The sequence below is a fragment of the Antrostomus carolinensis genome, unplaced genomic scaffold, assembly GCF_000700745.2.
Source record: "Antrostomus carolinensis isolate BGI_N321 unplaced genomic scaffold, ASM70074v2 scaffold12163, whole genome shotgun sequence".
Taxonomy (NCBI): domain Eukaryota; kingdom Metazoa; phylum Chordata; class Aves; order Caprimulgiformes; family Caprimulgidae; genus Antrostomus; species Antrostomus carolinensis.
The window spans coordinates 48,138-61,382 of record NW_010305895.1 but is presented as its reverse complement, the minus strand read 5'-3'; the positions used below and the strand labels follow the sequence as shown (position 1 = coordinate 61,382).

Here is a 13,245-nt window from a genome sequence, read left to right as displayed (position 1 = left end):
TGGATTGAGCATCACATCTTCAGCAGTCTATCTTGTGCCTTCTTTCATCAAGGGGATATATCTCTACTTTTGGCAGAGGTACGATGCTAATTTAGTCTCCATTCGTATTGATCAACTCAGATCTATCAATACACATTCTTCCAGAAAAATACTAAATTATAACAATGACTTGTTTCAGTGAGGTCCTAGAAGGAGGCAGACTAAACATACGCTTAAGGATATTTTCTCCTTCCAGATTACAAGGTGCTTAACAGATAAAGTGCTGTGTAAGTGGTTGTGCTGCTCTTCTCCATTTCTGTGCACTTTTGACAGGTTTGTAAACTATGTGTTCAAGACAATCCCCTGTCTGATCTTTTGTTTGTGATCAACACCATTTCAAACAGTGTTTGAATCTAGAAAACAGAAAACCGATATGTTCTTTGACAAACCCCAAATATCACCAAAGTAATAGCAAGAAAATACATTTAAAATAACGAAATTTAAATCTCCTTATTCCACTACCCTGAGAATGGGGACAAACTGACAGTGATAATGGCTATGCATATTTATTTTTTCCTTCCTAACATGAAGATATAAAAATTCAGCCTAGCTGAACTAGATTAGAAACTTGATCTAACCTTATGATATTTAGAAAGTCTAGCACTCTTCCTGATTAGACTCTCAGGCTGGATCATCAGTCTCTGGAACTATGAAATACAGCACTTTTATAATAATGTGGAACCCTATCATCAGTGACAAGAAGTATTTTAAATGACACACCACATGTTAGTGGAAAAGAAACTAAACCAAACCAATCCCTCGGATTGTATTTTTTTTACAGCCCAGTGCTATTTATAGAAGGAATATTTGGTGCCCAACTTGGGTAAGTATAGAGATCAAATATAGGCACTATCCATGTCATAATTGCAAGCATAACTACAGCAACTCCGATGATGTTAATTCCCAAACCAGCTTTCACCTAAAGGAGAGGAAAAAGAAAGCAGAAAATCACCTCAAGACACTGAAGAAAATGTTTTAAATACTAATAATTCCCTGTAAAGAGTTTTGCTTAAAACTCACCATGTCCATGACAGTTAAATGACCATATGAAAATACAATGGCATTGGCTGGGTTTGCTACAGGAAGCAGGGATGCAAAGGAAGTACACAAAGTAGCAGGTATCAAAATGAAAAGTGGGTTCACGTGAATGGCTTCAGCCTATTGTAAAACAAAAGAGAGAGAAGAGCTGCCAAGGGACACATTTGACAAATTGAATATGTAAGTATAAACTTATTTTATTAACAGAAGTGAATGTGACCAGAACTGCCAGTTTAAATAGTAAGAAATAACCTTTTTTGATAACTCCTTTTTAAGATTATGTCTGGGAATGCTTCAGAGGAGAAAAGGTGATTCTAATACAGAATAGCTACTGACCTTTAATTTCATAATAGCTACTGAACTTTAAATTCATGCCTTATGTTTTCTAATTGTAGTTGATTCCATGAAATAAGACTATTGCAAAGAGTGTGCACACTGCACAAACACTAAAAGCAAAAACACAGCAGGAAAGATGATAAAGTTGAATTTGTATATAATACCTAGGAGGAATTCAAGGAAGTGGGGACTGAGTTTTCTTCATAAGAGAGGGAAAGGGCATTAGTATGTGTCTAGGCTGGCCAAGAGGAAAATCTACAGACTAGAAGATGATCAGTAAGTTTTAAAGAAGAAGAAAGAAATGGGTGTTTTGATAAAGATGATAACAAAAGACACAATTGAGCTAAGGAGAGAAGAAATGAGAATTAAATATAAAGTACATCTATTAGCCCCTTTTTTTTTTTTTTTGTTACAGCTTGAAAGTTGCAGCGTTAACCATTTTTGCTGAAGATGTGGTCCTGAAGAAACGCTGAGAGCTGTCCTTTTAAGTCGTTTGACTATTCACAAATAGGAATAACAGCGTCAATTTTTGAGTGTTGAACTTTTGCCTAATTTTACTGAATATTCAACATGTCTTGTATCCAATGCACAACACATCAAAAAATGTATGAAGTATTTTATGGAGACTTTAAAAAAACTTCTTATTTGAGCAGCTGTAGTATTGCATGGATGATAGAGCAGATTCTGATTAAAAACAACCTGTGATATACTCACCATAGGAGACAGTATGGGCAAAAATATCGTAATGGTAGCTGGATTGCTGGCCACTTCTGTTACTGAAGTGACAATAAGGCAAGATATCAGGATAATGAGCCACAAGGGTAATGATCCTAGAGGGGACAATTTGTTTGCTACCCACTCAGAGAGTTTTGAAACCTGTGTAAGGAATATGACAACATGATTATGTTTTACAAATCACTAAAAATAAAAATTAATAAAAAGTATAGAACAAGAATTTACTTATCTGTTAATTGTAAAGATTTGTGTAAACAAGACGAAATCTGACATACTTTCCATATTACTACCACGTGTTTTTAGACATATTTTTCTAAGTCAGTGGTGTTTTATAGGAACCCATGCAAACTATATTCCATTTATTTATATTTGCACCTCTTAGATGTTTAGGGAAGTCATAATCAGAAAATTGTAATATACATATATCAGGCTTTATAACCAGAGTTTGGGCACAAACCTGTTTGGTTTACTGGAGTAGCTAGCAGGGCTCCACATAGGAGGTAGCTCAGTGACATGGGGCATTAACCCTAAGGCTTTGGAACAGTGTGCCTGCACAATTCCTACCACCATCAAATTTAAATTAAATAGCAAACAGTAGTCATCATTGTGCATAGGCTTTGAAGACAAAGCAAACTCCTTTTTGTGTAACCCGACTTTCTGAACATCTTGAATATTCATCACATTTATTGTGTTCAATATTGCTACATAACAACTTCCTGAAACAAGAGAATAACTGAGAATTCACTGCATGTCTGAATTGCTCCTGATGTGGGTCATGCTAATTGTTCAGTATCTTCTATAAATTGCATTACCTCGCAGCCGTCTGCCAGTGCAAACCCGCCACCAACAAGAATAGCTATTTCCCAGGGCATGCATGACTGAAATTCCTTCCAAGTAATCAGTGGAGTGTAACCAAATACAGCTAGAGAAAAAAAAATATTAAAAAACCCCCTAAACCACCACCAAAATTTAAAAACTTATTGAAAAACATCTTGAAATAATCTCTCTGAGGAAGTACTTGGGAAATACTCAAAGGGAAAATCTCATCATTATAACACAAAGAGAGTCTTTGATGTGAACAACTTGCACTTCCCGGGACAGATCCTTTGCTGGTAAAAACTGTCAAAGCCTGAAGACAACAGAGCTATGACAGTTTCCACCAGTGGAGGACTGTCCCTTCTTCCCTGCTTCCCTATGTGGAAGATAGCTATGGGATATCAATAAGTTTAATTTACTCAATAAAAGTGCACTATTCAGACAGATTGCTGAGCAAATGCTGTCTCACTTAGACTCATTTAGATTCTGATCTCACATTCTCTGTAAACCCACAGATCTCGTTGATTTCAGCAGTGGAATTGAATGCATAAAGAGGACAAGCCGGAGCTATACTTTAATCAGGGTAAATCTATTTTGAAGGGGAAAAATTAAATGAGAACGGACTCATTTTCCATGCTGAATTTTACAGGGTACCTTAAGCAGTAACATTTAAAAAAATTAAACCCAACCCTACTCCATGCGGTCCTATTCAAAGCCCATTGCAGTCAATGGAAAGATGGTTTCCGGTGGCAGCAGTGGGCTGCAGGCAGCAGGTTCCTGCACAGCACTAGCTCCTGCTGCTCACATTGCTTACTTGTTGCACTAACTTCCAGACCAGGGATGCTTTCTATCCCAGTAAGATACTATCCTGTATTAAGGCTGTAACATTAGTTTTTAGCAATATTCCTCTAACAAGTGCAATAAGTTATATTTATGGTTGCATCTTAGATAACTTATTGTAGTTTAATTGACATCAAAATATACTCAACTGTTTTCTCCGTTTGAAGTCCTAGATAGTGTTTTTGCTGGAATAATAAAGAACAGGAGGCCTACCACTAAGGCAGTTGTTGAATCCGTAGCATAGCCTTTGTACCTAAGGAGGAGTTAACAAGAAAAAAACACATAAATATATATAGTCAGGAGGAAAAGAGTGAGAAGGAGGATGGAGCAGCAGACAGAAGCTGCTATGAACTAAGCACAACCCCCATTCCCCACCCTCCACACCACTTGGTGCAGTGGAAAGAGATAGAGGAGTCAGGAATGAAGGAATGAAGTTGAACCTGGAAAGAAAGAGGGTGGGAGGAAAGGTGTTTTCATTTTTGTCATTATTTCTCTCATTATCCAACTCAATTTTAAATTTATAATTAAATTAAATTTTTCCCCAAATCAAGTCTGTTTTGCTTGATGGTAACTGGCAAGGGATCTCCCTGTCTTTATCTCGACCCACGAGCTTTTTGACCTCATTTTCTTCCCTGTCCTGTTGAGGAGGGGGAGTGAGTGAGCAACTGTGTGGGCATCTGGCAGTCAGTCAAGGTCAGTTCACCATATCTGTAGAAATATTAGATGCAAGCCCTCTAAATTCATAAATAGGCATCTTGAGCAAGTATGTGTTATTTTGTCACACAAATAAGCTCCAAGAGGGGAATATTTGGGAACAGCTGGTGCTTAAACAGCTAATTTTCACATTTCAATGATAAATTTAATGACTTTACTATGCTCTGCAATAGATTCAGTCCAACAAGCCTTAAGAGCACCGTGCATAACCACAAATGATGATGCTTTTGTAGCTAGGAGAAGGCAGTAGAGCTTTATTACAATCCTCTTATGGCTGTCACTATTAGAGTCATAGACACAAGGGCCATGTTTATTTTGATCATTTCCAGTGCCTGAGAACTGCTTGTACTAGCATTAGTTAAACTGATCCAATATCCTACTAACTTTTACAGAGTAGCCCCAAGATCAAGTAAAGTGCAAAGCTGAGCTCTAAGGCAATTCTAACACATCCATCTGATTCTGTTACATGCTGTTAGGTGGTGACATATCCAATCTGTCTTATTTCAGTCAAGACAGTCATTCAAATGAATAAGAATTTTGCTGTAGGAAGTTAAAACCAATATTTTCTTAAGCTTTGTTACTTTTTTTTTAAATTTTCTGTAAGTTTTCCTGAACCAATATGCCAATATATTTGTCCTTTCAGCCTCATACCATATACTTTTCTGTATACGCAGCTATAGTAGGTCCAAACATAACTTCCCAGCAGCTTAAGGTTTTATACTAAACAAGGGCTTTTCACTTAAAGGGAAAAATAGTCTCCCAGTTATGTTACAAATATATAATCTAGTAGATCCCTTTGCTTTAACAATGATGTTAGGTGAGATTCAAATAACCTTAATATGCATAGCACACTGACACCACAATCAGTATAATTTTAGCTGTCACAAAATGAAGCTGTCATAGAAGTTGAAATGGTTCTCTAATATATTGTCTCCTGCTTCCCATTGTCTACTAGCACAGAAAGCATTTTTAAAAAACAAGTTATTATTTGGTTATGTTTTTTTAAGGCAGAGGGTTCTGCCTATATATCACATTTAGCCTAGGACCAGATGGTCTAGATGTGGTCTAAAGAGCAGAACATCTCTTCCTCTCAGATCCTATCCTGCACTCTCTGAAGACTTGCTAGGAGTTTTGAAGGAAAGCAAGATTTAGATACAGAATCAATTCATGCAGCCACTTTCTTTTAGGCAGCTGCTTCTTCACAGAATGGTTGAGGTTGGAAGGGACCTCTGGAGGTCACCTTGTCCAATCTCCCCTTCTCAAGCAGAGCCAATGTCCAGTTGGCTTTTGAATATTTCCAAGGATAGAGACTCCACAACCTCTCTGTGCAACCCGTGCCCATGCTTGGCCACCCTCACAGGTAAAAAGCATTTCCTGATGTTCAGGAGGAATGTTGTGTTTCAGTTTGTGCCCATTGCCTCTAGTCTTGTCACTGGACTCCACTGAGAAGAGCCTGGCTTCACCCTCCCAGGTATTTTTAAACAATGGCAAGCTGCCTCTGTAGCCTTCCCTTCTGCAGGCTTAACAGTCCCAGCTCTCTCAGTCTGTCCTTATAGGAGAGATGCTCCAGTCCCATCTTGTTGCCCTTTGTTGGACTCTCTCCTGAATACCCATGTTTTGTACTGGAGAGCCCAGAACTGGATGCAGCACTCCAGGTGTGGCCTCACCAGTGATGAACAAAGAGGAAGGATAACCTCCCTTGACCTGCTGGCAACACTCCTCCTAATACAGCCCAGGATACCTTTTGCCTCCTTTGTGGCAAGGGCACATTGCTTGCTCGTGTTAAACTTGGTGTCCACCAGGACCCCCAGATCTTTTTCCATCAAGCTGCATTCCCAGCTAAGTGGTCCCCATACAGGTGCCTGTTGTTCCTCCCCAGGTGCAGATATTTGCACTTGCCCTTGTTGAATTAGGGAGGTACAATTTTTTTGCTCACAAAACCTCAGTATTCTTGATGCAAAACACCGATCTCAGAAAACCTGCTTGGGAAACACACAACATCCTACCTTTAGTTATATTACTATTATGAAGACATACATGGCGCCATTCCAAACAGAAGCTTTTCAATCATCATCAAATTTTGAGATAAACATTTTTCAAAGTCCATTTATCTAAACTGTAATACAATTGCATATACAACATCTACCTGCTTATAACACTGCAAACTGGATTGTCTAAAGCTGTTGAATAAGGACATCTCACAATGACTCCATCTGAGATCATTGTAGAGAACAGGGCTATGGGCAAGAGTACATAGTGGCCTTGTGTTAGAAGTAAAGAAAAGAATAAACCATGCAGAAAAAAAGAAAGTACACAGGTGAGGAAGCATGAGGAAAGCCCACTTTGCATGCATCAGCTGTAACCAGCTGCAGCCCACTGTTGAACTTTCTGTTTCTTTGAGGTTCATAAAGTCCTGGCCAAAGGCCAACTTGAAACTCCTCTAACTGAAGCTGATACCCTACAGCCTGGAATCAGGCCAGGACATGGAAGGAAACTGCTGTAGCAGAAATGATGTGTGATCCTGTACTGCCAACAGATGGGGAGGAAACAGGCATTTTTACCCTGCACTGTTTTGCATAGCATTACACAACATTTATTAAAACATCCCACTGTCTCCCTCCAGAGGGAGGTAACAGGGGTTCAGGGCAGGACAGTAAAGGATTAGTCTTTAATAGGTTTACAAAATTTTCTTGAGAAAAATTAACTGGTAAAGGTACTGTATATTTGAAAGGCATCTGATAATGCTACTTAAAAATGAGCTCTACTCAATACTGATACAGCACAAGTGTGGATTAAAATATCCTGATATTTTTAAAAAGTAGCCCTTAAACAGTAGGGAGGTATCATCATTTAATACCAATATTTCTGCTGGGATTTAAAAAAAATCAGTGTTTGTATTTTAAAGGCGTATTCAGTAACTTGTGGGGATAAGGACATGAACATGGGTGGTGAGAGTGATGGAAATTTGTTTCTTGAAGCAAAACTTTGAGCATTCTATTTAGTTTGAAAAAAAAAAAAAAAGCTTATAATGTGATATAATTAAACCAGATATGTATATCCTTAAAACACCTACCACAGAAATGTTTCTAATCCATCAGGGAAAGACAAAAACATATGGCTGGAAGCTATATTTAGACAGAAAACAAAGTCCGTGCTTGTCTTGTTTAGTTTAGCAACAGAAATGATCATCCACCAGGACAAACTATCAAGGAAAGTAATAAATTCCAAAATCTGAGGAACCTGTGATTTGCCACTCTGAAATCAAGCCTGGTTGCTCTCTGTGAATTCATATTCTAATAAAATAAATCTGTACTGTGCTTAACACACAGAACAATGTAGCTCTTCTGATCTTCATCATGACAGAATAAATGAACTGACTGTCCTGTCTGGTTTAAGACCCTGGAAGTGGTGTGATTCCAACCTAATAGGACCCATTGGCTGGTCTAGGAGAGTCTCAAGGTTACTTATAGCTCTGATATTACAGTTTTTCATAAGGACAAAGCTCATCTCTGTAGGTGACAGAATTCCTCTAAGGCTGGCTTGAGACTGTGGGATAAGATCCTGTGGAAAGTAAGTACTATCAGATTTCTGATAAGAAATCAGATTTCTAAGGGCAGAGACTATTTCCTTACAGTTGTTTCCTGTAACATAAACTTAAGGAAGTTGTGCACATGGCTATCAGTATACTAAATCCAAAACCCTGAATAATTTTGTATGCAGAAGCTTTAGGGAACAAGTGCATGACAGATGTAAACCACAGTCCATGCCTTGCTAGAAGCCTCTTGGACATCACAGTGATGAGTGCAATGTAACCACTGATTGAACCACAGTTCCTCAGTTTTGAGTTCTTTTTTCTGTTTCTTTGTTTTCTTTAAAGAAGATGGCTCACTACTACTCACAGTGGTACCTCCGCTGGCTCTTTGCCCCACTCATGTATGTTGGAAAGAAGTTTTCATTGCTCAGTAAAAACCTAATTGCCTGGTTTTATGCCTGTTAAGGCAATTGATTGATAAATGAAAGCTATCTAGAAATAGACAAGATCTGAATAATAATAAATGCTTTTTTTCCCCTTAAAGATTTTGTTAGGGAGCAATATAAGCTTTGTTTCTCTTCAGGGTACCTCACCAAAATTATAACATGAATCAGCCTAGTGTGACATAACATGTGCTTGAATTCCTTTCCAAGGAAAACATGATAGGGCATTCACAAAGTAACATCCAGGCGCAGAACCTGTAACCACACTTATGAGAATTTTCTGCTTTTCCCTGCCGGTGAACCAAATCCTGAGACAATGGTAACCAGACAGCTTCAAATAGGAAAATGTGGATCTCTGGACTGACATAATTCATTTGAGCCATAAGTCCTGTATTTGAAAGGTTATTTACAATGTCTGTTTTTCAGTATCAGATGTATCTTATTAAATGGCACTTGATGACCACTGAATGTTAATATGAAGCAGAAAGAGAAGCAAAGCCAGCCTGATTGCTTAGCTAGCTGACTGCTTGATTAGGTCAACACTCCAAAACCCCTTCAAGAACACAATTTTCATATGAGACAATGATCATCAGCCCTGCTGTTGATATAAGGGAAAAAAATGTTTTTTGCAATTTTTTTATAATAAAGAAGTAAATAATTTTAGAACAATCTTACTTTTTAGTGTGCTTTTAAATGCTATTTTTACTCAAAACAATTTTGCTTTGCACTTTAAATCTTCAAAGGACTACAATTATTCCTTGTAACATTCCCTACTAGACTTTCTGGCAGAGCACGGGCGAGGGTGTATGAGTGTATGAATGGTAAGAATATATTTAAAGGAGGCATGATGGATGCATGTTCACTTGTCATTTATGACAGACACACAGGAAAACAAAATGGAAAATTACCATCCAAGTCCAGCACTGGCCTTTGACCCATCCAGTAATAAATGTTAAATCTAGAAATACCTGAATAGCATAAAGTCCTACTCCTCCCAATCCTGCAACTATTTCCCAGCACTCCAGAGCAAAACTCAGACCTTTATTGCAGAAGAACAGAATTGAAATTACAGTAATTACAAGAGAAGAGGAGATATCACAGTATTATAAGTCCTTGCAAGAGCAATTGACTTCTTAGGGAAAAACGTCTAGATGATCCTGGGGAAGGGACTTCATAACCAAGCTGCAGCAGAAGGCAAAAAAAAATCTAATAGTTCCTGAATTGTTCCTGGCTTTTTGGTGTTTAATTTAACTGTGATGTTGAGAGAGTTATGTGTGTACAGATAATAATTTAAATCATTAATTAGAGCTGTCAAAGTAGGGGACGTTTGTCTGTATGCATACAAGTGTGGCTGTCACAAAGGGCAGTAGATCAAAAAATTGTAATAAAAGATTTATTCTTGAAATTGCAGATTTGATGAAGTAGAATACTGTAACATCAATCATTATGCATTCTCCCTCACTGGATCAGGTCTAAAACCTAGCATAATCTCTCTTAGGAGTCACTTTGTTTTATCCTGTAATGGGTTTAGAACATTTCAGATATTGCACACATACATCTATGAAATTGCTGGAGTTTACCTATTCTGTATATATTACAAAGGTTTTCAACAACTTCAGCCTGGAATATTTCTGAAGTATTGAAAGGATTTTTTTATTTTTTTAATTTTTTTTTTTTTAATTGAGAAGACAAGAAGGTATGTAGTTAAGACACAGTAGAGTTCTTGTTGATGTTCTCAAGATTACTTACTTTGGGAAAAGTGAAGACCATCCTGGGATGAAGCCAGGCTCTCTGGTGAACCACAGCAGGGTCATTAGAATAAATAGGACAAGTGTAACAATTTCTGGGTAGCTACAGGAGAAACAGAATGGGTTATACATTTTCCTGAATTCAGACTTAGATTTACCCATCTTGTTTGCAGATTTATAGTTTGGCATACCTCATTGCTCCAAGCTTCTTGTACTCCTTCTTAATCACCTGTGCTGAGGCCTCTTCTCTAGCTGTTTTGTTCTTGCCACATTTGAACATGTTTTTAAAACTGGAATATAAATCATCAATATTGAATGATGAATTAACAGTGCATACAGAAAAAAAAAAAGTCCAACCTTTCCAGTTACGAATAGCACTTTACAAAAGTAAAATTTTCACTTTACAATGCAGTAGCTCCCATTTAATTATCACACACAAAACTGAGCATATTGGAATTAATTGACAAAGCCCAGTGGGAGATGGACAGAGGCAGCAAAAAAATATGTCCTGTTATTGACTAGTTCATTTGCCTAGGAAGGATGAAACCTTAATCATGAGAACTAATTGACACAATCAAATATATAACCTGGTTATTTAATGAAACTCATCTATGACTTTGCTTTACTTTGTTTTGTAATGAAAAAATTTGTATCACATGAGTAGCTTGCATACTGATCAGCAGACTATTTGCTACAAGATAGGATTTCATTCTTGGGTAAGACTCTTAGTGTTAAAAAGACTACTATTGAAGAAATCAAGAAAAATGAAACAATAAATATTCACATATAGATTGGTAAGCATGGGATGATTTTAAATCTATTTAAAAGTAGACAATCTCACTCTTCATCTCTTGCATCATAAGTAGCTATGCAATTGTGGAAGAGAATTGTTCCCATTGATATCTCTGCAGACGTTACTGAACTCATGGAGAATAATGCTTTGAAGAATCAACCCAAAAGAAGTATTGTCCTCTCTAAAACCTTAAAAGCACAAGGCATACTAATCAAGGACACAAAATCACATTTGCTCCATCATCTTTCTATTGATCCCATTAAACTTAAATGCAACATTTACTCCCAGTACAAAGTATATCTTATATAATCAGCCTTTAGTTTTATTGATTACATTTACTTACTCAAACCCAAGGAAAAGCCACTGGAGCCAGACCCAGGAGAGCAGCAGAATAATAACTGTGATGGGAATGGAAAGAATAAACCAGGATCCAAAATTGATGCACTGGCAAGCTGGGTAACGCCTGGATGAAAGTAAAAAAAACTGTTCAGTTGAGCTTTGGAATGAAGGCTTGTGAGAAGTACCAAAAAGCCCTATTGTAAGACACTGCTTCTGGCTGGCAGTTAACTTCAGCATGAGGTGACCTCTGGTGTCCTCTTCCTTCAACATTTCTGTCCTGTTCCTGATTATCATAACCACTACAGGAACTAGCTGTGACAGTTATTTGAGCACCGGATCAGCAGCAGGTCTGGGGAGCTGACACAGATCTGCATGTGTCTAACCTGCATTCAGTAGGCAGGGAAGGGCCACTCACAGTGGTAAGGACCATTAGGACTACAAGGAAACAAAACTTACAGAAAAGCAGTTCTTTGAGAGGAGACTTTAGTACAAGAAAATATACACAAATGAACAAGCTCCAATTAACTTAGGAGAAAACAGTGGAGACAACATTGAGACTTGTATTGTTGAAGGTTCCTTAAGGGATTCAAAACTTATTAAAACCAAAATTATTATTGCTAATTCCAAGATAGGAAAAAACTGACATCAGCATAGCAATGATTTTATCACTTGCTAAAGTGTTTATGATCTTTCCAGAATTAAGTGTGATAATAACTTACTGAGCAACAAAACAAGCTCTTGAAAATTTCATGCTAAAGAGTTAATTCCATTGTAAAAACTTAATTTACCGTGGTCAGGCTTCACAGTAAGTTTGTGCAGGGCTGAAAATATACGTAAGTATTTCTAGTAATCTTAACATTAAAGTTAGGTACTCTTCATCTCCAGAACAAATACTCCTCCAGCAGATCAATTTAAATGGTTTTTAAAATGATCTATTATATAGTGCTGGTTGGATTATCTGCTATTGTTGGATAGTCTACTACAAATCTTGTCTGAGGCAAGGATGGACAGGACACAGTGAACTACTTTTTTCTAGACCTATTTCCTCTGGAAATTAAAAAAGTGTGATTGATCTTAGTAATCTTCATTTCAGAGTGATTCAGTGCCCATAACAATACATTCTTTCCAGGCACGCACTACAAATGCCAACAAATTTGGTTCGTAGAACAAATCCGGATAAGATTATTCTTTTTATGACTTTTACAAAATTGCTGAGGTTGAAAATAATGTAACATTGGCACATTTTGATTCTTTGTGTTGGAAGGTCAAAGTCAGTTACGAGAACAGGATTCAGAAAGTTGAGTAACCTGTCAGTGAACCTGATTGGAGAGCCAAGGATTTACTCTTTCTTAAGCACAGGAGAACTCAGTTTTCTCCCTGACACAGTGCTGTCTGGTAACCCTTTCTCTCTCTAATCTCTCCACAGGCTTCCCCTCACCCTGGGGTGCAGCTGCCTGTGCTCCTAGGATCCACGTCCCTGCTCTCATATGGCCCAGCTGTGAACCTTGGCTTGCAGTGCTGAAGAAACTCCTTTTTGTGGGAAGGAGCTGTGAGGAAGGCTCTACAGCAAAGCTATGTAAGGTGACATAAGTAAAGCTGCAGATATGCAATAACTGACATGGGGATCTGCAGCTGACTGAAGAATTCAGGAGGAAAACCACCAATATAGAAAGGGATTAAATACTAAAGGAAAAACATACAAAGTCAGAAAAAAGGGACACAGCACTACCAAGGATCTGTTCCAGGGAGCAGTGAGGACCAACCCATTTCACCCTCACTGATGCCTCCCTGGCCAGTAAAGGTTTCTGGGTATCTTATGGGCAGTGGTGAGCAGACTAATAGCCTACTAGCTGGTTACACAAATTCTCAGTG

The 13,245-nt window shown here is 37.8% G+C and overlaps 1 protein-coding gene across 2 annotated transcripts in view; it reads right to left on the bottom strand.

Annotated features, from left to right (window-relative positions):
* Positions 1–814: 814 nt before the first annotated feature.
* The window catches only part of SLC13A1 (solute carrier family 13 member 1), a 22,102-nt gene continuing 9,671 nt past the window's right edge, over positions 815–13,245 (bottom strand). For both annotated transcript variants that reach the window (XM_029084260.1, XM_010164927.1), the window contains exons 8-15: positions 11,378–11,497; positions 10,433–10,531; positions 10,243–10,344; positions 3,954–4,057; positions 2,961–3,070; positions 2,128–2,289; positions 1,060–1,197; positions 815–958 (exon numbers count right to left, since the gene is read on the bottom strand). In XM_029084260.1, the coding sequence (XP_028940093.1) occupies positions 815–958; positions 1,060–1,197; positions 2,128–2,289; positions 2,961–3,070; positions 3,954–4,057; positions 10,243–10,344; positions 10,433–10,531; positions 11,378–11,497 (979 nt within the window). The remainder of the gene's footprint in view (positions 959–1,059; positions 1,198–2,127; positions 2,290–2,960; positions 3,071–3,953; positions 4,058–10,242; positions 10,345–10,432; positions 10,532–11,377; positions 11,498–13,245) is intronic.